The following is a 27,936-nucleotide window of genomic DNA, read 5'->3' as shown; positions in this document are numbered from 1 at the left end:
AAGTAATTTAGAAACATACCTTGTTGATAGAAAGGGCAGAAGGGATGTGGCATTTTCCAGGGGTGGAAGTAATGCTAAATTGAGGGGGTTGGAAAATGACAAGCAAATGCATACACAGGTGAAGTGAGAGATCTCCAAAGGTAACGTGTGCTACATGAAACGGATATGGTTTTGAGCATGTTACACGGCTGGGCATGGAAAGGGGCAAGGATATCCTGATGCTTTACATAGCAAGAATCGTAAGGGAGAAATACTTCAAAGGCATCACCAATTCACAATTTTTTCTGACTTCAACAATTGATCCTTCCTTTGAAGATTGGGTCTCATCGATAGGACTTTGGATAGTTAAACCAATGGGCAAACTGAGAACTTTGTTAAAATATTGCAGAACTGGGGAAAGTATTTAGTATTTGAAATCAAAGAAAGGTATCCATCCATTTTACTATTCGCACAAACTGCGAAATTTAGTTTATACAGGGGTGACATGATAACTTGTTTTCGATACTATCGACTGTCGATTCTGAAAACTTTAAACGACAACTGCACTTCATTTAACTAATACAGATATTTATTAACAGTCACATTCTTTTAAGAATGTTACAATAAATGATCCATCAATGCGTAAAAAGTCGACATCCAGTTAATATAACAGATATAGATTTATCGATACTATCGATTCGATAGTGTCGAAAAGTTATCATTCCACCTCAGGCTTTAATTTAATTGTTTAATTCTCCTTTTCAAGGAGAAATCTTTCTCCACAACATTTTTTCTTTTAGTATATGACTGTTCTCAAGTACTTTTTTCGACTTTTCTCTGCGTTGGTTCCTGTCTCGACTGTTTCCCCCAGTCGTCGCCATGTTCTAACGCCACCAAACAGTCAAGACAGAAGCCAAAAGGAAAGGATTTTATTAAAAAAAATTAAAACTCTGTTAATTGGTAGATGGAAATATTTTTGGAAAATTATCCCCAAAAGAAATGTTTTTTGAACGCAAAGAACAAGAATTTTCTCGAAAAATTCATCAAAAAAGACTAATTTCAATAGAACTTTTATGAATTCAGGCTTATTAAAAATTGCTAGGAACCTTCTGGCCAATCATCTATCTTGACACAGGCAATTCGAGAAATTTTTCATGCGTGCCAACTGTAATTCGGTCAGTTTTCGAGCGATATTATTGCTGCCACCTTTGCACGCAGAGGGGTAATAAGAGAGAGAGGCAAGATAAAACAATTGCTAACTTTTTTTGCCATTCTCGCAGTTCAGAAAATATTGATCTTAATATAAATCTTATATGTGACACGGTCATGAGAAAGTTGAGCATTACCAGGACACGAAATAAGCCTTGTCACAACTAAAATCTAATACTCGAATCAACCAATCCTCAGGTGATTCTTGGTATTAAGCTCGAGTTTTGTTCTAACACTCATGAGGTTAAATCTAAGCCTTATCGAGTGTGATGATCATGTCACATAGATTAACATTAAAATTAATACTTTCTGAACTGCGAGAATGGTAAAAAAGAGATAGCAATTGTTTTATTTTGCCTCTCTCTCGCGTTTCACTCGAAAACTGACCGAATCACAGTTGGCACGCATGGAAAATTGCTCGAATTGCCTGTAATACGATTCAGATACGAACAGTAATATCTTACTTATCGTATTACTCCACTAGAGTGTACACTTTCTTACACACATGATTTTCCATTTAAAATTTTGCATACTATACAATACACCTCTCTTTCCGTCTTTTCTTACTCTTGATATTAATCTTATATGACACCACGGTGAGAATGTCTGATGGCCATGTCACATATAAGATTAATATTAAGATTAATACTTTCTGAACTGCGAGAATGGCAGAAAAAGATAGCAATTGTTTTATCTTGCTTCTCTCTCACATTTCCCCTCTGCGTACGAAGTTGGCAGCACTACATAGCTCGAAAACTGACCGAATCACAGTTGGCACGCATGGAAATTTGCTCGTGTGCCTGTAATACGATTCAGAAAGCAATTAATACGAACAGTAATATCTTACTCATCGTATTAATCCACTAGAGTGTACTCTTTCTAACACACGTGATATTCCATTTGAAATTGTGCATATATATACCTCTCTCTCCGACTTTTCTTAATATTAATATTAATCTTATATGTGACACCACGGTGAGGCTTGGTTCAACCCTAATTGAGTGTATGTAAAAGCCTTGTCGTGGAACATCTGTTTTTCTGCCGTTTTCTTTGTTATTTTTTGATACTATGTGATTTATGTGAATTTAATGAAGAGGAAAGCTTGAAATTCATTCTTTACAACAATATGAAATAAAAAAAATAAATACATACTTACTAATTTTGTTTATTTTTCATTTTTTTTTCAACTTCTATATGATTTTTCTTTTTTTCTCTTTACTTTTATTAATTTATTTGATGTAATTTACTTTTTAATTCTTTTTCTTTGAACTTGTAACTTTTTTCTTTGAAACACTCCTAAGCACATTTTATTTGATTAGATGGTCTGATACCTCGTCACGGAAGCGGAATCAAGATCGAGAAGACATAGTTGTACCTCTCAAACGAAAATCACCTCCACTAAAGTATATCCTTAAATCGAAAACATTTATATTTCAGCCGAGATGAAATTTTTCATTGAAATTGATGTACAGTGAAGTGCTGCACTGAGACTTGCTTGAATGAAGTGTTCATTGGATATATACAAGTGTACATACACAGTAAAAAAAAAGATTACAAAGATAATCGTTGCTTGGCTTTTTTACCACGATTATTCTTTCAGCAACACGCGTAATCTGAATCTGAAAATGTGTAATTTTAATTTTATGTAATGATAAACTGTGTAACCAACTGCAAATGAATACACAGTTGTGTACATTTTCTTAAATATTTCGTGTAAAATTACACAGTTTTCAGACAAATGTGTACAAATTACACAGTTTTGAAACAAATGTGTACAAATTACACAAATGTGTATCAGTCAACACGATTGCATGCTTATGTAAAATTTACAATGAAAATCATGGTAAAGTAGCTGAAAGTTTTTTTACTGTGTAGGATACTCGGCTGTGTTAATAGGACACTCGGGAGTATTCAAGGATCACTCACGAACACGAGTGTTAAAGCAACACTCGCGAGTGTTTATAGAATGCTCGATGAACACTTATTTGTGCAATAGCGTTAGCCTTATCACAGAAATATGAGGCTTGTACCAACACTCATTTAAAAAAAAAAGCTTTGATTCAACACAAAACGTAGGAATTGAGTGTATTGTGTCATTCCGGGAAGAGTTGTTTCAACACTCATTTCCACGTGAATCATACATAAAGAATAAGAATCACTCTAGATCTAGAACATAGTTTAATAAAAGATCAAAAATGTCTCTTCTATTCGATGTTTTGTGTCATTGGAAATAAAAGAGTGTTAAAGTGACTGTCTTAAAAGCTCTGCAGAACACCAATGATCATAATCCTGAAGAGTTTACACAGTATGTATTTATAGAAAATTGGATTCAGAGCCAATCAATTAATACTCCTTGAACGTTTATCGCAGTGGATGGATTTTGTGGGGCGTGACGTAGCGCGCGCTTCAGTAGCGAAGCTTTCCAAAAGCTCCCATGGGGGTTGGGGGATGATGTGGGAAAATCCAAAGCATCTGAAGTGTGAGAAAATGAAGCCAACTACTGTATATTACAGTAAATTCAATTTGCATTATAATAGCACAGGAGGGAACGATGTGAAAAGGTTTTCGATTCTCGACAATATTGTCGCATTAGTCGATCAAATCCATCGTATACATAGCTTTTTTTTAGGAGATGGGGGCTTGAGTGGATTTGGTACGCGAGATTTGAATGCGTCTCAATGTACGTGCTCGATGGAGGCCAGGAGTTCTTACACATTCGAACAAGTGCAATGAATTCGGAAGTGCACTACGGAAAATCCCATGAAAAGGAAAAACCGTAGACATTTCCCAGCAAAGTTTCAGGGGGCTGGCAATTCGTTTATCTTCGTCTTTTAGACCAAGTATTGAGCTTATTTTTCAATTAAATAAGAAAATAGAATTTCGGGAAATGCCTTTTCAATCATTTGTGTCACCAACAGAGATTCACAAGATAAAATTAGAAGATTTGGCATTTATATTTTCTCTTCAAGCCAAAATCGAAGTTTGGTACTGACACAAATGTTTCACTTGAATTGTTCTTGGACTTCAGAGCTTTAAGAGAGCTTTAAGTCATCTTTTTTATTAAATGTGATGCACATGATGAAATATCAAACACAGAAATAGATAAATAAGAATTTCTGATTATATTTTTCTGTGAAATTGTTCCTCATAGATTTAAGACTTGCTGAAAAGCAGAATGTTTGGATGAGAATTTGTGGGAAGTCCTGTAAGAAGGGTGGGGCATTTTCACGCATCTGAAGTTCTTTTCTTATCTCATTTAATACCACGAGCCCTTTATCCAAGAAAAACGACTTTATCTTGAAATATCATGATGAATTTTATGAGCTTTTCAAAAATCCCAAATTATTCAATTTGGAATTAAGATTAATTTATAATGAACTTTTTAAAATATAATTTCACAAAATCTTTTATTAAAAACTTCTCAAGCTTTTTTCAGAGTTTCTAGGCTATAAAGGTCTAACCGTACTATCACACTAGGACTTTTTAAATTTGTAAATTCAATTTAATTTTCAGGTGAATTGTTCCTATGCGTTGTTTTGCACTAAAAACCAATTGAATTGATAGATCTTCACTTATTTATTAATAAAAAAACTAATACTTTGTCCAGAAAAACCTGTTTAAATATGTTAAAATAGCATATATGTGGTTGCTCAAATAAATATGAATTAAGCAAATTAAAATGTTAAAATTGCTTAATAATTTCAATTTTATAGCAGTTAAATAAGTAGTCCTTTGAAGAAAATTATCCTTATTAAATTTATATACTCGTAATTAATATTATTTGTGGCAAAAAAAAATAATTACAGTGTTTTAGTGATAATTTTGCATGAAGTGAAGCTTCAGTATCGGGAGTAATTCATTAAGTTCCTCCAAAGCCATTCCATATGTTAAGAAATTTCAGTTGAGAATTGGGACGACTTCATACATTTTCAATAAGACTGTATGAGAGTCTCTGCATGAGCCCTTTGCCTACAAATCTTTTTTCTGGCCTTGGGGATCCTTCTAAATAACAGATAAGTGACTTATAAGACATTTTAAGTCAAAAATCTCGCGGCTCTATTTAAAATTGAATAAATTTCTTGCAAAATGTGTCCCGACTGTGAGAATTTTCAAGTAAATTCTAGAAATCTTAATACTCAATTGGCTCAATTGAATTTAAAATTAAAACGTGAAAAATCCTAGTGTGACAGCACCGTAAAGAGCATTTTCTTTTCAAAATAATTTCGCGATATTTTCTTCAAAAAAAAGGTGTGGCAAACCGTTCCAGGCTGCTTGAACTCGTGACTTAAACGATATTACTTCAAAAGCACTTCCGCATCATTTACCATTTACCGGTTCTAAAACAAAACAAAAAATCCCACAAATTAGTTTTAAGAGTAATAAAATTGATTTTGGGATAAAAATTACTTATCAGTTAATAACCGGTTCGTCCGGTTCACAACCGATTGAAATTGACTCAAGCTTCTCAGGAATTCCGAGACCTTTCCAACGACCCTAAAAATGATACCATTCAATTAAGAAATACACTCTCTAGAGTCTTTTTAACCTTTGGCCTTAAAAACCCGTTTTTAGGCATGATTCAACGCGATTTTAGTAAAAGGACGAAATGTTCGCCTGGGTAATCTCTAAAACATGGGTGTGCAAGAACCGTTTGAAACCGAATAAAAGTCCAAATAAGTTTGTCCAGGTAGCATTTTGAACATTAATGTACCATTTTCATTTGACGTTTGTTCGGTTTCAAACAGTTCTTACTTTGCTCACCTCTGCTCTAAAACATATATTAAAATGAAAAAAATCGCTTAATGCAAATTAAAAATTTGCAATTTTTTTTTATGTCAACTTTAGGGTGTCAATCTCTTCTAGTTTACGAGATATTCGCGTTTAAAGATTTGCATAAAATGTAGGCCTAAAATTTGACGGTAGAAGAAATGAGGGGTATGTTTATGGTCCCAGGGTCGACTTATGAAGGGGTCCCCCAAAGAACCCGTCCCAAGTCTCTATCTCTAACCGTTTTGCGTCTAGGCGTAGTAACAGCCAGAGAGACAGATGTTGAGAAAAGTGGAAACCGATGGGGGGAGGGCAAGGGGTTACTCAAGATCGAAAATTTGTTCCGTTTATTCCATATAATTGCAACACTGTGAGAAATCCGAAAAAGTTAAAATAACATTCCGGAAATCTTAATTTTACCCTGCAGTATTGATCCGAAATCGATGTAAATTGTAAATATTACCCTTTTTTGGTGTATTAGGGGTTAAAGTTACCCTTTTTCATGTTAATTTTACCCTTAAAAATATACATACTTAAAATGCCTGTAATGTATTTACTTTGGGTTATCGTTATCTGTCGCGAAGTTTTAGCAAAGAATTATTCTGTGATTCCATTTGATTCCAGTGATTCTTGAATCAATATCATTTCAGATTCTATCAGAATCTTACGGACTAATTCCGTGGATTCTATGGATTCTAACGGAAAAATGTGTCGTATTCCAAAAATGAGTAACCCCTGGGTGAAGGGTGGAAATTTGGGGGCGGGCAGGCTGAAAAAAATCGAGGGATTATATACTACTTGCTTTGTGGAATTTGAGTAGTAAAAATGTACAAAATAGCCCTAGTGGAGCAGTACTTAAATAAATATATTAAATGGCCTTTATATCCTGACTTTGCCAAAGCGGTCAAAAACAATCAAGATGATCAAAACCGTTCAAAAACCATAAGTACCATAGCTGATTAAAAATCAAAGTTGGTAAGTAAAAAATCAAAATTGGTAAATAAAATATCAAAATTGGAAGGTAAAAATTCAAAATTGGTAAGTAAAAATCAAAATTGGTAAATAAAAATTCAAAATTGGTAAGTAAAAAATCAAAATAGGTAAATAAAAATTCAAAATTGGTAAGTAAAGCATTAAAATTGGTAAGTAAAAATTCAAAATTGGTAAGTAAAAAATCAAAATAGGTAAATAAAAATTCAAAATTGGTAAGTAAAATATTAAAATTGGTAAGTAAAAATTAGAAAATTGGTAAGTAAAATAATCAAAAATGGTAAGTAAATAAATCAAATTTGATGAGTAAAAAAATCGAAAACGGTGAGAAAAATCAAAAGTGGTAAGTAGGAAAAACTAAAATAGTAAGTAAAAGTATCTAAAATGATAAGTAAGAAAATCTAAAATGGTAAATAAGAAAGAACAAAATTGGTAGGTAAAAAAATTAAAAATGGTAAAATATCTCACTGTTAGGACAATGGAAAATTTCTTTTCTATTGTCATTTTCTTTTCTTTTTTTATTTTTTTACTTATCATTTTTGATTTTTTTTACTTACCATTTTTGATTTTTTTTATTTACCAATTTTGATGTTTTACTTACCAATTTTGATTTTTTACTTACCAATTTTGAATTTTTATTTACCAATTTTGATTTTTTTTACTTACCAAATTTGATTTTTTACTTACCAAACTTACAATTTTACTTACCATTCCAACATTTTACTTACCAAACCTATTTTTTTACTTATTAAAAATTGATTTTTTTACTTACCAATTTTGATATTTTACTTACCAAGTGATTTTTTTACTTACCGTTCTTACCAAAATACTTACCAAAAATGTTTTAGCCGTCGCAAAGGTAGCAACATCACTGCTTTGCCTAATGCTTGTTTCGAGACATTTGCTCGATTAGAAATATTGCTTGGCAGTCCAATTTTTGGAAAAAATCGTGATTCAAAGACCTTTGCAATGAATCAATATCTGTCCTAATCAATTAAGAAATATGCACAGTACATTGTCTTAAATTGTGTCCAGAAGACATGCCACGCCACTTGAGCTAGCCAAGACGCACACCATGCTTTTGGTGATAGCTGTTTCCGGAGAGCTTTTCAAGTTATGACCTTGAAAACGATTACAAGGAATAGTTCAAGGACATTAATTAGTTTTTAACAAAAAATGATTCATAATAATAAGTTGAAACAATCCCAGATTTATTTAGGATTCCAAGACCTTTCAAGTGAACCAGTACTTGTCTCAATCGGTTGATAAACACAATCTCTAGAGCTGACTAACCATTGACCTTGAAAAATCGCTGTTTAAAATAAACAAACTCAGACTTAGGAATGAAACTTCATTTTTATTTATCAAGTATTTGAAAAACTTTCGAGAAAAAAATAATCAATAATAACTGGAGATTTCATAAAGCAATTTTCTTTTCTAAAAGCATCAAAAAAGAAAAGGGAAAGAAACCAATAAAGAGGAGTAAAGAAAATTGAAGGAAAATCAAGGATTTTTAGAGGAAAGGAAAATATTGAATTCTTCCACTGGACCATCCAATTGTGAGCACAGACGTGGCCCTTTCGACCTTCCTGTACCTCGGCTGGAAGCACATGTAAGTCGGATATTCCCCAGGAAGTCCATTGAGGAAGCAGGATGGGGAAATGTTGAAGTTGTGCTTGGAGATGCTAGTGCTAAAGATGGAAATGACCGAAGTATCTCTGAAGGAGACCGCCAAGTGTTCACCAGATGGACACCACACAACTTGCTGTGGTCTCCCACCCACTTCCACCTCTCCCACAGTCGTCTTGCTCAAATCAGCAACCGGAAGGGCTTGTTTGGGCGTTGAAGTGTCTAAAAAGCAGAATTACCAGACAATTCTTCAGCTGAAAACCCCTCCAAGAAAAATTAACAACTTACTACTGAACACTTGCTCCTCAATGAAATGCAGAGCATAGAGGCATGGTTCTTCTGTGGTGACAAAAACCATCTGACTGCCACAGGGCGACCAAGCCAGAGACTGAATGGTTCCCACTCCCACAGTCCATCTCTCTGGGGTCCATTTATTGGCATTCCAAACCCTAAAAACACTTCCCATTGTGGCAGAAAAGAGCCGACAACCATCCGGAGACCATTTAACCTGAGTACACGGCGCTCCCATACGCCTCAATGGTGTACTTCGATTCTGATCAACATCCCAGATGACAATGTCCGAGTCATTAATACTCGCCGTCACCAGGAGGCAACCATTCGGACTCCAGTCCACCGAAGTGACTGGAGAGTGATTTGGACTACAATTGGAAAGATCATTAATCATCCCCCTTTTCAGGAATGCCAAAATCTGGCTACCTTTTCAGATGAGTTGCTTGCGAAAGAGGCCGAGTAATGTGAGAATTAGGTTCAAGGGACCAAAGGAGAACGCCACTTTGGCATCCAACGGCCAAGAGGCCAGCCGTGAAAGGACGCCAAGCCATCGAGGTGATTCCCTTTTGAAGTCCAGTCTGGAAAGAATTTCATTGAAAATCCCTTTTTCCGGCTAATCCCTGTTAATTCTCTTGAATCTTGAAATTAGGGAACGTCGCAAGAGCTTTACAGCTAAGACACATTATCCGTCAAAATTAGTGAAAAAGTTAGCCGAGACACACACCAGAGTACCATCGTTGCAGGTAATTTTGGACTTTTTAAGGTTCTGGCGTAGAAAAAGCCCGACAAAAATACGTTTTATTCCTCTTTTCTCGCTTCACGGAATCAAGCAAAGTTTGCGTACTATGTTTTGACACCCGCGCCGATTTTGATAATATTTTCCTTCTGGATCTTTCCTGGCTTGAATTCTATATGACAAATTCTCTTCTTAAGTAGTTGCACTTTATAAATAAATGGTGTTTGTAATGGTTTAATGTTTAATTTTTGATAGAAACTTCCCCGAGGTTTGAGGAAACTCTGGCCATTTGACTTTCAGAAACAAGAATACATTATCGAAAGCACGACAAACGTGACGGAAACGAGAAGCTCGCGGCGACGGAAGAACTCAGTTGGAAACACAAAAATGTTTCTGAAAACGCGGTAACGAAAAATCCCAGAAAAATTGAAACTCGGAAAGAAACATGGAGAGGAACACGAAAACACGGATAGAAACAAAGTAGAGAAACAAGGGAACATTCTTGGAAATACGGAAAAATAGCTAGAAACGTGAAAAATACAATTTTCATCGCGAAAGAAACAAGGGCGGAGAAACAAAAACAGAAACGAAAAAATAAAAACAGAAAACGGAAAAACAGGGACAGAGAAATAGAAACCGAAACAGAAAACAAACGAAACAGAGGAACGAAGAAATAGATACGAAAATGGAGAAACTGTAACAGAAACGAAGAAATAGAAGAAACTATGAAACGGAAAAACAGAAACGGAGAAACAGAAACTAAACCGGAGAAACAAAAACGGAGAAATAGAAGCGGAGAAACAAATACGGAGAAACAGGAGAAGTATTTCAGTGATTCCAACAACGATTAACCGGTTTCAGAGCCATCCAAAACCGATTAACCGTCAATCCTAAAAACCCGGTTATTTGGAATCACTAGTTTCTTCGTGTTTCTGCAAACGGTAAATGCAAGTTAATTTTCTTTTCTTTATGAGTTACGCCTCGATCTTCTCGCACTTCCTAGCTTAATCATTTCAAAATCGGTTGACGAAATGTAGATTTAATTTGGATGAGATTCTATACAATCTTAGCTTTTGCGGTCCGAGGTGAAATCCGACCATGTCAGATCGGCAGGGCCTTCTCGACATTTCATTTTTCCATACGTTTTTGCATAGAGACACTGAAGACTCTTGGCAAGTTTTTTCCTAAAGATAATTGACTTATCAGTCTGATATATTTCAAAATCGTGTATTAAAAGCTATCTAAAAATACATATTTCATAATGTTCGCCAAAATTATACAAGAACTACGAGCAAATTTGTTTAAGTCGCGGTGCAATATCTGCAAATTTTTTACAAGGAGAAATGAAAAATAGCTTCACTTTTTATTATGTTTGATAGGTCTATCTTTTGGATCTACACGTTTTGACACTCATAGATCACGAGCCAATAGCCGTGGCGATTCCACTGGATTTCCAGCCCTCCTACCTTTCCCCTTAAGCCATTTTGGAACACCCCGACATCTTTTTTCACAATAACTCAGCCCCTATGGCATCGATCGATCTCAAATTTTAGTACATTATAACTAGGCCTAAGAGCTTTCGATCGGTACCAGACTGAAGCCACTCTGACCCCCCTGACCTCAGCTAGAAGGGGTCAAAAATTTCATTTTCAAATGGTCATATCTCCTGTTCTGAATTGCAAAAATTTGAAAAATTGTGGTGTTATGGAAAGTTTTCGTGAAGTACTACAACCCTAGCGACACCCCTCATCCGATTTAATCGAAGGTCCGATTAATCGAAAAATTGATCTTCGAAAATTCGATTTCGAATATTTCGAAAACTAGGCTACGCTTTTTCTTTAAATTTTAGTAGCTAAGGTCGAGACCTTCCAAACGGTGGTTCACATTCCTCCCTCGATGTTTCCTGACCTGAGCTATAATTAAAAATGTCTTGACCGGACCATATTTTCGGTACCCTGACGACCTTTACTATATCCGAATGGACCGGACTCCATCACTCAGGTTTATTAACCAATTTTAATTTAAATGAACTATTTTGAGCTCGATGTGTACGCTGGGTTATGCACAAATTTAAAATTTGTGAACTTTGACCCTAATCTTGCCCCTGATAGCTATGCTCAGTAAGGGAATTCTGTAACAGTATGACAATGTCAAATGACAAATTTAAAAACTTGTACAGTGCCCGCTTTGTAATCCGGATGATTCGGAGACAATATGACAGATATCCGCTTCGTAATTCGGATGTATTTTTTGAATTGGTTCAACGTCTCGAAAATATAGTACAAGGTTTTTTTCTAGTTTAAAAAGTTTTAAAGAAGATTAAAAAGATATAATTAGAGAATTCTATGCTATTATACTTCATTTATTAAACAAAAACATCACAGGATAATTCATTTTAATTGGTGAAGGACACATGCATACATGACCTCAAAATTAATGTAACTGTCGTGAATTCGTCCGGATTACGCCAATCCGGATCAGAGAGCGGGCACTGTATGTGGTAAATTCGGAAAAATGAATCGAAAACACAGGGCTGATGCACAATCTGTTCGAACAATTTCAGTCCTTTAAAAATTCGAAATCAGGGAGCTGCGAGAGAAACTTCAACAAAGTTTCAGCCTGATCAGTAGACATAACATTTTGCAAAGATTACAGTAGGCAAGATTATTAATTTTAAAAATATTCCAAAGCTGTAAATTTGAAAATTAGGCATGAAATCTGTAATTTTTTTTTAAGTTAGCCAGGACACATTTTATAATGACTACGAAAAAAATAGTAAAGAAATAAAGAATCTCAGCTAAAAGGACATCTGCAGGGGAATTCTATAATTTTCGTGGCATTGTCACACGTGAGTTCGAAACCTGACAATGCCATTCGAGATTTTTTTTGTCATATCATATGAGTTCGAAAATGCAATTCACTGATTTTTTAATGAAATGCCTTCACTTAGTGATATTATGCAAATGTAGTCTGTCTTGATTGATTTGTTTAACAACATTTATTGTCATTTTAATTGCCAGAAATCTCAAATGACTCCTGACAATGACACGTGAGCTAAAATGACAATGTCACGGCTACAGAATCGCATTTTCGAAAAGCTCTCCTAAGATTCGAACCTAATTCGAACCCCAGAATTCCTTTCCTAATTATTTTATTTTTTAATTGAAGGGAAAAGTTTTCTTTAGGTATTTTAGGAGCTAATGGAGGTAATGGGAGGCAGCGGAACCAATTAACCGGGAGCTCCGGGAGCAGAAAAGGTGGTAATAAAAAAGTGTTCCTACCTTTAGAACAGGCACTGTAGTTGGCTCATCTGTGTACACCCTGATGCTGTCGTCTGAAGCCGCCACGGCCAGCTTGAAGCAATGCGGATGCCACCGGATGCACCTTATGGGACTCCTCATCCAATCTTTTGTCTCTGAGAATTTCCCCACACTCGCCAGTGTCTGATCCCTGAGATGAGGCCTCAGGAAGTACCTCATATTGTTGCCCACATTAATCAGGTAGAGAATGTACTTGGCACTGGTCTTTACCAGAGCATTGGGAGACACTGTAGCTGCCTCCAAGGCAGCTGAGAAGCCTTCCTCGAAGAACTTCCTTGTGACATGCTTCAGGAAGCTCTCATTAACAGGCATCATGAGATTCCTTCCACTGTCGCTGTGAAGAATATTTGACGAGGGTGTCTGAAACAATTCCCGAGCAATGTTGATCTCTGGGTATCTTGCCATCTGCGGAAAGAAGAAAAAGTAGGGTTAAGCCGGGCATTGGAGGATTTTTTTGAGTTCTCTTACCACTCCCGCAGGGATGCATTTTGCAACGTCGACTTCTGTGTTTGGCAAGGAACAAATTCTACCTTGCTGCTCACAAATTGTCACGTCCCCAGGACTTGGGGACATGGAGAAATTCTGCAGGGACACCATTGTCTTGCACAAAAATTTTCCAACCGCCAAAACTTGAGCGTCCGGATGTCAAAACTGACATTTCTTTCGCGTTTCGTGTTTCTCACGCATTTCACGCGAAACTTTTGTGGTTTCCTGGGTTTCCTGCTCAAGAATCTTCCTGTGAAATATCCACCTGAGCTGATTTTAATATCCATGGGTCCTATGGATTTAAAGACGCACGAGTTGAATTCCAAGATTGTGGCAAATGTGAAGAAACATCGAGTTTTGTATGACAACACGGTTCCTGAATATTCCATCAAGAGGTATTCCAGAGGAGCCTGGGAAGCTATTGCTCGAGAATGTGGCTTATCCGGTGAGTTATAGGCCAGGAGATTATTCCTTCTCTCACTATGCGAGGAAAATGCCAAGGAAATTGTTTTATCTGGATGAATTTCATTTGCAGAGAAAGAGGTGAAATTCCGCTGGAGGAACCTCCGGATCAGCTACTTGAGGTACAATCGCGTCAAGAGGAATTCCACAGGACATGTTAAGCCCTACTATCTGCAGGAGGATATGGCTTTTATGCTCCCTTTTATCAGGTATGGACTTTCCCGCGCTTCCCGCGTCTTTTGCAGACATGAAACTTTCATTGCCATTTCACTTGCAGTTCCAGACCAAGCAATTCAAATGCCATCAAGAAAGAGTCACTAGAAGCCCAGTCACCACCCAATCCCAAAACCCGTGCCAAGAAGCAGAAGGTGAAGGGGGAGGTGATCGAAAAACCAAAGGAATATTGCCCAGAGGAAGAGAATCAAGACATTGAATTCGAATATGTTGATGAGAACGATGAGAAGCATCAGTTGATCCTGGGCACGTCCTCCAAGCCGGATTCCCCAATCAGTATTATCCAGCCGGAGAATGAGGGGCACGAGGAACAAGAGGAAGTTCAGCAGGTGCAACCGGAAAAGCAGAACTACTACGAAATTGTCAGTACTTCGCGCCGTGAGGCGGAGGACAATGCCGACTTGAGTTTCCTCAAGAGTTTCCTCCCAGATTTGCAGAAGATGACCCCCGGGCAGAAGATTAAGTTCAAGCTGGCCCTATGCACAGCCATCAATGACATCCTCTACGCATAGATTCAGAATTTTTCCCAGGCCCTGGCCATCCTGACCATAATCTCCTGAAAAAAAAATCGTTTAATAAAGTTTCAAGATGGCGTCTCATTTAAATTTGTTTTCCTGAAACATTCCGAATATTTCCAGAGTTTCAGACCTTTCAGACAGTGTTTGTCAGTGTTGCCAACTCTAGGAGATTTTCCCTGGATTTAGGAGATTCGGAGTGGGCATTTAGGTCCGATCGGTCCGATAATTTTGATCTAGGAGTTAGGAGAATTATTTAAGACATTTAGGAGAATATATTTTTTTTAGAAATTATCGAAATTATCTATAAAATTTATCAGAAAAAATTGCCACAAACACAATTTAACCCAGCAGCGAAATGATGCCTTACATAAGTTTTACATGTTAGTGCATGTAAGCCTTACTAATCACTATCGCTTATGAAGGTTTAACACGGTAAATAATAATTAATAATTTATTTAACACTTTAAAACCCAAGTCAAAAAATCACGTAAAATACCAAATTGGCATAAAATGCCAGTGTATATATTCTCCACAAAAAAACCAAATTTTCAAGTTTTTTGTTCCGTAAGACTTCTACAGCAGTTCGAGGACTCGTAATTTATTTTTTGAATAAATATTTTCCCAATTTTCTTGTCAATTTTATATAAATTTTGTGAAAATGGACAAAAAATGCCAAAGTAAATTTTTACAGATTTTCGTAGAAAAAAGCCAATTTCTATTGAATTTCCTTTTACTTAGCAATTTGGTAAGGATCTTAGAACACATACTTATCTATATATTTTCCTGAAAAATTTTCAAATTCTCATTAATTTGCGCTTTTTGTTTAATAAAATTTCATGTGAAGTTCCAATAGGAATTCGGAAAAGAAAAATAAGACGTAAAGTGAATTTTCACCTTATTTTTCTCTGTAGTACCACTTTACAAGAATTTTAGGTCTTATATTATTTAATTTTTTATAATTATTTTTACATTTTCACGTATTTTTTAAGATTTCAAAAATTTCAAAAAATTGTAACATTTTTTAGGTTATGTAGAATAAACCATTCAAATGTCCATTTCGGATGCAAACTCCATATAAAAAAAAGGTGGCATTTTACGCCAATTTGGTATTCTACGCCCATTTTTTGGTTTTTTCCCAATTTTTTAAATAATAAAAAAGTTATCAACTATTTTTTGGACTAAACGAAAGCTAATTAAATTCTCTACACATTCGTGTTATCACTTTAGCATAATATTGAATAGAATTCCTACTATGAAGCTCCAAACTTAAAATTGGAGTAAAATGCCACTTTGGGTTTTAAAGTGTTAACCCTTGCAAACTTGTGCTTTGGATATATCGTTTGGATACGTATTGAGTTATACATATAAAAATATTATGGATGGAGTACAGCCCCGAAGGCGCGCGGCACCCGGTCGACCCGTCGGAGTGCCGTTTGCCCTGCTGCTCCACCGTTCAATTGACGCTTGCATTCCTTCCCGACCACCCCCACAGGGACACACGCCCCGGGCCACCGAGCCCCGACACGGTAAACAACCGCAAACATTCCGCAAGGGTAGTGCTAGTGCACCAGGCCCTCCACTACCATTGTCACCAGTGGCTCTCACTTTACATGTGGAGGGTAGAGAGAGACGAGAGACCCCTCCGAGAGACAGCCACTGTATTATGGCTTCCAACCCTTCTGGTGACATACACACCCCCTCAGCAAAACGCCGCGCCATTCACCCCCCGGAACCCAAAGGCCCGAAACATGCCCCAGCAAGAGGTGGCCAGTGCAGAATACAAACGTCGTTCGTTACGTTTACAGGAATTCTAAAAGACCAGTTACAGTAGACTCTCTCAAATTCGGGCATATGGGAGCGAAATGTCAGCCGAATTAGACAGAAATTCGGGCGACTAAGTTTTTGAAACGCAACGATTTTTTATTCATGTGCATATAGATATTGAGTTTACACACTCATTATATCGTAAATTGCATGAAAATCCCTCAATAATGGAAAATCACATCAAAACTAAGACAAATCATGGAAAATTTGAGCATATTTGCTTCATTTGATATTCATAATTGAACTTGAAAAATGTCAACAAACTCTTTTCAAATGTAACCGCTGCCCGAATTAAAAAGTAGCCCGATCTTAAAAGAGCCGAATTTGCGAGAGTCTACTGTAGTTTCAAAAATTTCATCAAGTTGCCAATTTCTGTTTACCTGTTAATCGTAGCATCTTGGATTCTGTCCTTTACGCCGCAGCTTACTCGGATGGCAATGAACTGGTTAGAATGCAAGAGGTGTTCTACAGAGTTCTCTACTCCACAGGTTTCGCAAATGTTTGTGGTTCGTTCTATGAGATGGCTGTGGGTATATTTGGTATGTCCAATCCGTAATCTTGTAAGTGCCACGCTTTCCTTTCTTGTCAACTTTTTGTAAGTTCCCCATTTTGTGACTTTCGGTTTGACGAGTTTAAGTTTATCTTCATGTTGGTCCCATTCTCTCTGCCTGTGTTCCCACACTTTCTTCTGGACAACATCCTTGATTTTCCTATATGAATGTAAGTCTTGGTCATCTTCGATGTTGCTTAGTACCAGCCAGGGTGTTGGGGGAGGAGCTTGGAGGGATGGGGTAGTGTTGTCTAGTTCGTATTTGTCTAGTAATACTTTAATGTAGTGAAAATATGAGTTTTTTTTCCTATTATTTGTATTCTAAGGCTAGATATTGATGAAGAAATGGGGTATAGTGGGTGTAGGTTTTGTGTACACAGTTTAAAATAAAAATTCAATGATAATTTCTCCCTCATTAGGCCAAGCGGTAAAACGCCAGCATCTACAATGATACTACTGGTTCTACTGGTACGAAATGCTCCAGTAGCTAAGCGAATGCCAAGGTTATGTACTGAGTTTAGTTTTTGTAGAGCTGTCTTTGATGCTGTACTGAAAACGGGTGCCCCATAATTTAGTTTAGAAACTATCAAAGCATTGTGTATCATTAGTAGTGAATCTCGGTTAGCCCCCCACTGTGTTCCTGATAAGGCTTTTAGGACATTTATGCTTTTCATTGCAGACTTTTTAGTTTTGTCAATGTGAGTGTGCCATGTGAGTTTGCGATCAAACTCAACACCAAGGTATCTCTGGTGAGCTACTACTGGGATGGAGTTGTTTTCAACTGTTAATGATGGATCTCGATGGCTCTTGTACTTCCTACAGAAATGAACTACCGTAGACTTTTCGGGAGATATCTACTAGGATCTACTAGGATACTAGGATCTATCTGGTTAACAACATCATTTATCGCCAATAAAAATAGCTTAACGGAGAGGACCGATCCTAGCGGGACTCCATTTTCTAAGTTATATCTGTTAGTAAGTTTATCTCCTATATAGACTTGAAATGTTCTGTTCATTAGAAAATTTTTGATAAAGGTGAAAAGTTGCCCTTTAACACCAACTGACTCGAGCTTCCGCAAAATGTGATACCTCCAAATTCTGTCGTAGGCTTTTTCTAGGTCTAAGAAGACTGCCACGCCATGCATTTGCTTAGCAAAAGCTTCTCTAATGTTTGATTCTAAGCTAATTAGTCCATATCTAGAGTCGATAAGGATGTTCTAACTAAATCCAAATTGATTATTTATGATTATATTATTTGTAGCAAAATACCAGTCTATTCTTTTAGAGATAGACAGCACACTGCAGCATAAATCCTATAACAATACAGTCGACTCTTAGTTATCCGGCTGACTGGGAGACAAAATGACATTTGGGTTTTTTGAATGATCAACTGTTTTTATATTTTGTGCTGTGTGATGTGGATTTATTTTCTGTCTGCCAAAGAAAAAGAGAATTTTCTTCATGGTGTGCTTATGTTTCATTTTTTATCACAATTATGTATTAAAAACTTCGATACAATGATAATAACACTTTAATTCACACTGAAGAAACTTCATGTTTACTAAAAATAATTTTGAATGCATCAACCGCCAGTGTATGGCAGCTGTCACCCGGATAACGAAGTGCCGGATAACGAAGAGTCGAGTGTATAGGGAATAAAAATCGTGATTATAATATCCCCCAAGTTGATAAATAATTTCAGGGGAAATTCCAAGTACATTTTGAGAGAAAAAGAAATGAAAGAGAAAATCTACTAAATGACTTCCAGCGCCATCTACCGACAGTGTTTAGTTCTGTCATTATCCGCTGCGAGCGCTAAACAGTGCCATTTTCATGTATTTGCTTAGAACTTTTTGTTCGAGAGTTGCTGACTAGCCAGCAGACCGATTCAGCAAAAAAATGCTGAAAATGTTACTTTTTCTGCTAAATGTTCGCTGGGTATTCAAATTCAAAATACAGTAGACTCTTCGTTATCCGGCTGACTGGGGGACAAAATGACATTTAGGTTTTATGAATGATCAACGGTTTTTCTATTTTGTGCAGTTTGAATTTATTTTCTGTCTGACAAAGAAAAAGAGAATTTTCTTCATGGTGTGCTTATTTTTCATTTTTTATCACAATTATGTATTAAAAACTTTCGATACAATGTTAATAATACTTTAATTCACTCTGGACAAACTTCATATTTAGTGAAAATAATTTTGAATATATTAACCGCCAGTGTTTGGCAGCTGTCACCCGGATAACGAAGTGCCGGATAACGAAGAGTTGAGTGTATTTGAAATTTAGGAGATTTTTGGGAGATTTGAGCATCTCCAGGAACTGTCACCGAAGTGTTGGCGGCAGCACTGATGTTTGTTGTCTTCTTCAAAGAGGAAAAATTGTGTTTTCTTGTGAAATTCTGTGATTTTCTCTTGAAGAAATGGGCCAAAATAGTAGTATCCCCGATCAGTTGATGCAGAATAAAGTTGTGAACAATGTACACTTGGAAATTGTCAAGCATGCTAAGGTTTTCACGGAAATCGGGCAGCTTTCCTACGACGAATTCCAAGAATGTGTCCGGGATCTCAATGAATTGTAATGAAACACAAAAGAAAAACCCTAAAATCCCCATCTAAACACATTCTTTTGGGATATTTGCAGGTCTAGGAAGTGTGTGGATTCCCAGGGGAATCAATTGGTGTTTGCCGTGAAGCGTGGCAGTGATTCCTCGTTGCTCTGGAAGGCAACTGTTCGGATAGCTTGTGTTAAAGTCGCAGTAGAATCCCGTTCAATTGAGAGCTACAAATTGCTCAATCTCAAGGATTTCCTCACGGTATTCCGCACCTTCCAGTCACACGTGGAGACCCTGATAGCTGTGGAGGATCGGGAGGAAAGGAACAGAACAGCCTCGATGATAATGCACGAAGTGGAGACAATAACTCAGGCAGAATCCCCTCCAGCAAACACAAATGCCCAAGAATCGGTCAATGAGTGCTGTATCTGCCTCGACAGGAAGCCAGAAGTCCTGCTTCCCTGTGCTCACACCTACTGCGTCCCCTGCATCGAACAATGGAATGTCAACAACAAATTCTGCCCAATTTGCCAGGAAGAACTCACCAGTACCGACGATACGTGGGTTCTATCTGAGATTCCGCCTTCCCAGGAAGTCTCTGAGCAGATCTGCAATGAGCTCATGAAGCTGGCCAAAGAGTCCAAGTGAGGGCAGGATCAGGCGGAGGGACAATCCTCCGCTGAGATCCCATCTGACGATGCCTCGGAAGATTCCTGAATCCCTAGTCTCAAAGGTAACTCCTTTTTGTATTCCCTGTATTTCCCAATTTCAAAAGCCACCAAACTTAAAAAGCATCCTTTTGGGATTCTATTCTTAAAAAAAACTTTTATCTCTTACGCTTCGGAAAAGTCTCCAAAAATTAAATTTTTATGTAGACATTTTATTGGGATTTGTTTTAAAAAAGCAATTGCCAAAAATTATAAAATAAAAATAAATTGCAAAATAAGACAGTTGATAAATGTTTTTTAATTTAATTGGTTTTACTCAAATAAAAAAATAAGAAAAAATCAAAATCATTTTATAAAGCGACCTGCAAGGGGTGACTCATTCCAATATTTCATTGACTGTGTTTCTAGTGTTTCGTGAAACTTACCTTATGTTTTGAATTAAGCAGAAACTTTTAAAATAATTCGCATTTTTTTATTGAAAAATGTCCTCAGTGTGTTAGAAATTCATCATTTGTAATGAAAAAAAATAGACTATGAAATTTCATCATTATGAAATTTCATTAGTGAAATCTTTTCGGTGAGATCTTGAAATTTCACCGTGAAATATTCTGGCCATCTAATTAGAAAACACAAAATTAAAACAGAAAAATGTGCTGCTCAAATTATAAGACAACAAACAGAATTGCCCAAAGCATAACCTTATTTGATTTAGGTGTGATTCTTTCATAATCACACCTATTTACCACTTTCTTATGAAGTTTTTGCACAAAACAGCGTCCACAGCGTCGGTTACTTGAATATCTACTCAGAGTTTTATAAGACCCATTAATTTGCTCCTAAATTCCAGCCAGTTTCGTCAGGGAACTCAGAAAATCCATATATTTTTTCGGGGAACCGATAACCTGAGTCACTGTAGTAGTTTATAAGTTACTCGTTCGGTTCCCTGAGTTTCCTAGAAAAATCATTATGAGATCGCTTTTCTTTATGAAAATAAGATTTTTAAAGGCCTCGCGGCATTCTAACAGGTTTCTTAATTTAAAAAATAATAATAATAATCTCATTAAATGAAGATAAGAAGAAGATAAGATTTTATGGTTTCTATAAATTTCAAAGAGATATTTTGGGTTATTCGTAATTTTCTTGGATTAATTATCAAGCGGAGGTAGTCAAAATCCCGAAAACCAAAATCCCGAATGTTCAAATTCAAGGGATGAAATTATATGGAGGATAATGTGTAGAATAATTTCCCAAGACACTGAAAATTTTCCTTTGCCTCCAGAAAGCGCGGGTGCAATCGTGGGAGTAGCTATGACACTTAAAAATTCGGGGTTTTGGCTTTCGGGTTTTTGGCCCATTCGAGATTTTTGGCGTTCGGGATTTTGACCGGGACCCTTACCAAGAGATAACTCATTGAATTACTATGACAGAAGAACGCTCACGCTCGGGAATCCATAGAATTCGCGTCAAAAAGAATGCTTAGCAACTCTATAGATTTTTTTTCGGAGTGACTCATATATTCAGCTAATTCCTCTATTAAGCCAAGCCAATGATAAGATCTGAAAAACTTTAAATTTGATTTTCTCGGAAACTATAAGGAATAGAATAATTTCACTTGGAAATGAAAAAAATTCGATGAGAAATGCATAAGTGTCTGAAAATTTTTAAAGTGGATTATCTCGGAAACTATGAGGAATAGAGGCCTCAAACTTTACATCCATTTAGAACCTTTTTCATACTTGATAAGTGCAAAATTTCACTTGAAAATGAAAAAATTGCATGAGAAATGGATAAAAGTGTATAAAAATTTTTAAAGTAGATTTTCTCGGAAACTATGATAGATAGAGGACTCAAACTTTACATCTGTTTAGGTAGAGAGAGAGAGAAAGAGAGAGTGCTATATATATGGAAAAGCTTGTCCGACGCCACTTCTCCCGCTTTTTTTCCCATCTGACGCTATTAGCAAATTTTCTTAAAATTGAAATCTTTAAAGTGAAATATCTCGAGAACTGTTCGACGAATGTCTTAATTTTTTTTTTTAAATTGGTCTAAATTTTCTGGGCTACAACATAAACATAAAACTTTCAAAATCGCATGCTTAGATTTCGAGATAAACTACAACGTGATTTTTAACCGGTTTAGAACCGGTACAAATAGCACAAAAATCGTCGTACGCGCGAGTAGATATATTTAAAAACATTATGAAGATATCTCTATCCAAACCAGAGATATTGCGTACTACGGACGGCCGGCCGGACCCGAAATTACCGGCTTATGATTTTCGGCATCAGGGATGTTCAAAACATATACCCTGTGAATTTCAGCTCGATCGGAGCACTTTGAGAAAATCCGAGGATTGCAATAGGTGTGATTGGAAGGAATCACACCTAAAAAAACACCCAAATGCTAAATGTGTCATTTAGATTGCAGATGTGCAACATTACTTGAAATCTAAAGTGAGCGTGTATGATAGCCTGCTGATGCGGTTTTGAGTTAGTGTGCGAGTTTTCAATTCTCGGTTGTTTGCATGCGGGATTCTCCCACATTTTCTTAGGTTTTCGCTAATTTCTTATTTTTTGTGTAAAATAACATTCAAATTAGTTAAAGCAAGCGATTTTCCAACATATAGTGACGAAAAACCAGTAAAAACAGTTCAAAACATGGTTGAAATCTAGAAAAGAACGAATTATAACCTAACTTTAAAATGTCAAATAGACTGCAATGGTTTATAAAGAAATAGAGGGCCCAAATTTATTAAAAATGGGACTTCGAAATTGCTAAAACTTGGTTTTGTGAAGCATTTACAAGTGGTCTTCAGTGATTTTTGTTGCAAATCAATTTCAGTTTTATCGAAATCAATGTGTACCAAACACTCCCTGATAGCCAACTCTCGGACGGATTTTTTTTAAAGAATGGGGCCTCAGTTATTTAGTAGATTGTGAATAAATGAGAAAAGTAAATGCATGATATACCTATGAGAAGATTTTTAGTGATTTTGACCAAGAAACCAGTGTTTTTTTTGTGGATTTGAAGAACTTTTAATACATAAATAACTTCCGGAGATGAAACTGTCGGACGGTTTTTGCTACAAGATTGAGGCCCAGTTGCAGAGTGAATCGTGATTAAATATTGGAAAAGTAATCTCTGGATAAACTAATATAAGCTTTTAGTGATATAAACCAGAAATTTAGTAATTTTTGCAGTTTTAAATGACTCATAATACGTGAAGAACCACCTGATAGCTACCTCCTGAACGATTTTTTTTACCAGAAATGATGTCCCATAAGAAATAATTGATCACTTCCCTATCTATATTCAGAGCGGCAATGCCATTTCTAAAAGTATAGGAAACATAGTTTTTCCACTTTTCTGTTTCACATGTGATGAAAATTCCAAATCTTTAGGGGAAACTGGGGCACCACCAAACACGGGGTACCACCAAACACTGCGATTTTTTAATCGGATATTCGACTTCAGAGGATAAGACCTATAGGAATTTCTAAGCACTATAGGGATGCTTGTCCACTGAAGGAATGGTCGAGATAATCCAAGTAGTTTAGAAATAAAAATTAGTGTTTGGTGGTGCCCCAGTTTCCCCTACAGATTTCTATTTATGCTCACGTGTAATTTCCATATTTTAAAGTTTTTAAATGCGTTTTCGAATTTTTAGAAACAATCTCCTCGTGTTTTTTGGGTTTCAGCATCGCATTGAAACATTTTCCTGTTTCTTGGTTGCGTTTTCAAATTTCTAAAAACGATCCGTGCCTCGGATGCGTATTTCTATATTTCCAGAATCGATTCCGTAATTCAGGAAGTTTCCGTTTTTGTTTTTCTTGCAAGCGCTTCCTGGTTGCTAAAATCGTATGTGTCTGTAGAATTTTTTTTCCTGATCCTTGGACATGTTTCCATGTTTCTAGAAACGTATTTCAACTAAAAGGTTTATATTTTTAAAATGAATCACCCCTTGACTGCATTGTTTTTCTTTTCAAAAATAAAAGGAACATTTTTCACTTTTTTTTTAATAACTTATAATACAATTGAAAAAATGTACAATAATATTTCATGATAGTTTTTGTTTAATAATATTTCATCTCATTTTTTTTACGTAGTTCCAGTTTTTCAGAAAACCTCGAAAGAAAATGTTTTCAGAAATAATTTTTTTTTAATGTTATATATTTCTTAAAAAGAAAATATTGTTGAGAAATTACGAGAATAATAAGTAATGTTGTTAATGCTTTTGTCGCAGTGTAACTGATTAAAATTTGTAATCTAGTCAGAAATCTTGAATATCACCCTCAATTCTTCCGAGGCAGGATTTGTGATTCCCATCTTGGCCCTGGGCAAATGATTTCCCTCTGGAGAGATGTAAAAAAGTTGAAATACAAAAGATATTCTGCTACTTTTTGCGTTTCTTGTTCTTGAGCTTCCGCTCCTTTTCCAGCTCCTCCTGTCGCATATCCTCGAGATCCTCCATCAATCCAATCTTCTTGCTGATGTACTCCTCTCGCATCTGCTGTGCAAATGTCGATTCCATGCCCTTGTCATCATCAACTTCGTCCCTGTACCTGGATCTGTCGTAGCCAAAAATCTCCCGGATGTGCTTGGAATAGGCATTGGCATCATCCTCGGGGCCATCATCAATGAAGTCATCCATCTCGGAATCATATTCACTGTCATCATCCTCAATCCGGAGACGCTTTGGAGGAGGTTTTGTCAGTTTCGGACGCTGCGGTTCCGGCCGGGATCGAGGAATTTCTCTGGGTCGATGAACATCCTTCGGAGGAAATTCTCTGGTCTTCTGGACATCTTTCGGGGGGAATTCTCTTGTCTTCTGTGGCTCTGGAGGTGGCTTAGGACGCTCCTGAGGCTTCTTTGTTGCGCTCCCGGAATCTTTCCGGACGGCTGTTGGTTTCTCAATTTCCTTCTTTATCGGCTTTTGAGGTCGTTTCTCTGCCACAGCTTTGGACTCTTTCGGCTCTCTGGTTGGTTCTGGCTTGCGGGAAGTGCTAGGAGTGGGCGGGACTTTGCTGGAAGATGCCACAGGAGCTGTCACTTTGTGAATTTTCCCATTTGCTCGATTTTTCGCTTCGAGCATCCTCTTTTTCTTCGCCTCGATGATTGCCAGCCTCTCCTCATGTTCCTGCTTCTCCTTCTGCGTCATTGGCCTCTCGGGTTCCTTCTTCTTGACCTCCTGGACAATCTCAATGGGCTCAAATTGCTTCTTTTCAGCCAATTTGAGCAGAGACTGGAAGTCAACAGGAGGCGGAGGAGGTTTCTTCACTTTGGGCTTCTCCTGTTTCTCCTGCTTCTCCTCCTTGACTCTATCCGGCGGCGGAGGCATTTCCTGCCTCTTTGGCGGATTATTCCTGTCTCTAGGCTCTTTCTGGACCTTCCGGCTGACCTCCAAGCTCACTTTTCGCTTACCTGTTGAGAATTTATCCTCCTCCGGCTGACTCTTGTACTTCTCCATCATCTTGCTGTAGAAGGCACTGGCTTCCTGTGACACATATCCATAGTCATCCTCATCCGGCTGATCTGGTCCATGGAGAGTTACCGCAGTGTTCTCATTGTCCACAGCATCGGCAATTACCGATTTATTGGCAGACTTTATCACTTTGAGCATTTTATTGATCTTATTCTTGGACTTTGTGTCTCTCATTGCCAGCAATTCATCCCTCTTCCGGATCTTCTCGCGTTCCTTCTCCCTTTCCTCTGCCTCCTTCTTCGCCAGAAACTTCTGAATGTTGGCAGAGAGTTTTTTGTCCCGTGCCTCCTTCTTGGGTGGTGCAAATTTCGTGCTGTAGCATCTTGACTGTGAACCCCAAAAGACCAATTCAGTGGCAGAGCAAAACTTCCGGACAAAGACTTGACACACTTTTTTCAGCAAAATGTCACTCACCTTGTCAGCTCCTTCTTGGCTGTTTTTCTTCGCCACATGCAGCAATGTGCCGAAATCCATCCTCTTAACTTGTGCCCCAACTCCTGGGCTAACACTTTTCACTATCAATTACTCTGTGATCAGCAATTTAACCAGCTGAGCAGGTGTTTTCCCTCTTGGATTTCACTCTGAACGTGGAACCATCTTGAACAGCTGAGTGGCACTGAAACACGCCACCAGCGCCTCTAGGGTCAAACACACCAAAGAGAAATTTCCCTCTGAAAAAATTTCCCTTTTTGTCCCACGATATATCCACGGATAACTCCAATGAGAAAAAAATTTGCAAAGTGCAAACTTTGAAATTTTTCTGCAAAATAAAAGATTAAAAAAAAATTATTAAAATAAAATCCACAAAGATTTTAAGAAAGAACTTTAAATATCTTTATTTTTAAACTGGATCCTGGATGACATTTCAAGTTGGTTTCTGGAACTTGCATCAGAACGACAATAACCTCAAAATTTTTTGAGGTTATGATGTGCTGTGCTCTTGAATACAAGTAAGTCCTCTAAATTCGAAGGCTTGGAGGGTATTTTTGACCACCTCCCAAATTCGAACGATTTTTTTCAAAACTAACGAAATATACAGTAGACTCAAACTCAATCGGCTCTTTTTCAATTGGGTGACAAATTTTATTGACAATTTTCACGTTTAATTATGAAGCAAATTTGCTCAAATTCGCTGTAGTTCTTCCTATTTTATCGTGATTCTTTATAATTGAGCGCTTTTTGTGGAATTTACAAAGGCTTTGACGCCTAAATCTATCGATAAACCGCATGACATTTCGCCCCATATTCCCGATTGTGAGAGAGTCTACTGTATATGAGATTAACCCATTCCTGGGTTTATTCCACATACATGATTTATTCCTGGGCAACTCATACTCAAATTGCTGTCGGGAATAAATTTTTAGTTACTCTAATCCTTCAGTTACTTGGAAAAAAAATAGGTCGACAGAAATGGAAACACATTTTGTTGTTCTTTTCTTTCTTCGCGGAAGTTCATGCAAAATTTTTGCTCAAAATGGTGGACGGAAAATACGACATTTCCTCGAATTTGTTAAAATTGGCCTCTTTCCTCTTTTCTGATTTGAATTCTAGTTGCTAATTGTTTTCTTGGATAGTTACTCCATCTAAATCAATAGAGTTTGTAATGAATTAATGCACAGAATTTAAATTCAGTGACAGTTAAAACGTGTGTTTGACAGGGGCTCCGTGCGCCCCCATAATAGATTTAAAAAAAAATCTTTTCAGAAAATTCATCCATTAATCTGTAGGAAACTAATCCCAAAAAAATGAACATTCTATCTCAAGTATTTCTGGTACATTGACTGAATAGGTTAAATTCTATTTTGAATCAAATTCCCGTACTTTCTCACAAATCATAGTGGTAGCATATTTCTGTTTCATTTTATACGACCATAATGTATTGTAAAAATTCAGGAAAAAGCACATAAATATGATTTTCATTCATCCAGAATACGAATATTTTAACATAACCCCACAATTGACATTTTGAATCGAAACGTGGTTCGAATTTGAGAGATTCGGATCTGAGAGATTCTACTGTAATGGTAATGTGCTTTGATTGTAGGTCTTGAGTCTTGACACATTGCAAATTCTACGGCTCCAGTTTATACGATTCGAAGTCGACATATAAGTATATTGCTCCGAGAGATATGTTGTTTCTGGGACCAAGATTTACAACTGGGAAAATTTGGTGGTCATCCGGCGTTCTGGTAACGAGATATTCAATTTTTTTTTCGAAAAAAAATTACATGGTCA

The 27,936-nt window shown here is 36.8% G+C and overlaps 4 protein-coding genes across 4 annotated transcripts; 2 read left to right on the top strand and 2 right to left on the bottom strand.

The window, feature by feature from the left end:
* Positions 1 to 8,282: 8,282 nt before the first annotated feature.
* Positions 8,283 to 13,584, bottom strand: LOC129807875 (aladin-like). Its single transcript, XM_055857472.1, has 5 exons — positions 13,390 to 13,584; positions 12,883 to 13,326; positions 9,292 to 9,443; positions 8,863 to 9,233; positions 8,283 to 8,796 (listed from the first exon to the last, which is right to left on the bottom strand). Exons 1-5 carry the CDS (start codon positions 13,516 to 13,518, stop codon positions 8,459 to 8,461), a joined length of 1,434 nt encoding a protein of 477 aa, XP_055713447.1. The 5' UTR covers positions 13,519 to 13,584; the 3' UTR covers positions 8,283 to 8,458.
* Positions 13,565 to 14,702, top strand: LOC129807894 (uncharacterized). Its single transcript, XM_055857494.1, has 3 exons — positions 13,565 to 13,852; positions 13,943 to 14,078; positions 14,147 to 14,702. Exons 1-3 carry the CDS (start codon positions 13,693 to 13,695, stop codon positions 14,613 to 14,615), a joined length of 765 nt encoding a protein of 254 aa, XP_055713469.1. The 5' UTR covers positions 13,565 to 13,692; the 3' UTR covers positions 14,616 to 14,702.
* A 4,623-nt stretch (positions 14,703 to 19,325) lies between these two features.
* On the top strand, positions 19,326 to 20,504 carry LOC129807889 (RING finger protein 141-like). Its single transcript, XM_055857488.1, has 2 exons — positions 19,326 to 19,574; positions 19,641 to 20,504. Exons 1-2 carry the CDS (start codon positions 19,420 to 19,422, stop codon positions 20,197 to 20,199), a joined length of 714 nt encoding a protein of 237 aa, XP_055713463.1. The 5' UTR covers positions 19,326 to 19,419; the 3' UTR covers positions 20,200 to 20,504.
* A 3,715-nt stretch (positions 20,505 to 24,219) lies between these two features.
* On the bottom strand, positions 24,220 to 26,330 carry LOC129807874 (protein SPT2 homolog). The gene is made up of 2 exons (XM_055857471.1): positions 26,116 to 26,330; positions 24,220 to 26,028 (listed from the first exon to the last, which is right to left on the bottom strand). The coding sequence occupies exons 1-2, from the start codon at positions 26,173 to 26,175 to the stop codon at positions 24,613 to 24,615; spliced, it is 1,476 nt and encodes a 491-aa protein (XP_055713446.1). The 5' UTR covers positions 26,176 to 26,330; the 3' UTR covers positions 24,220 to 24,612.
* Between the last annotated feature and the right edge of the window lie 1,606 nt (positions 26,331 to 27,936).

The sequence above is a fragment of the Phlebotomus papatasi genome, chromosome 3 (genome assembly GCF_024763615.1).
Source record: "Phlebotomus papatasi isolate M1 chromosome 3, Ppap_2.1, whole genome shotgun sequence".
NCBI lineage: Eukaryota > Metazoa > Arthropoda > Insecta > Diptera > Psychodidae > Phlebotomus > Phlebotomus papatasi.
This window is presented reverse-complemented; position numbering and strand designations above follow the sequence as displayed.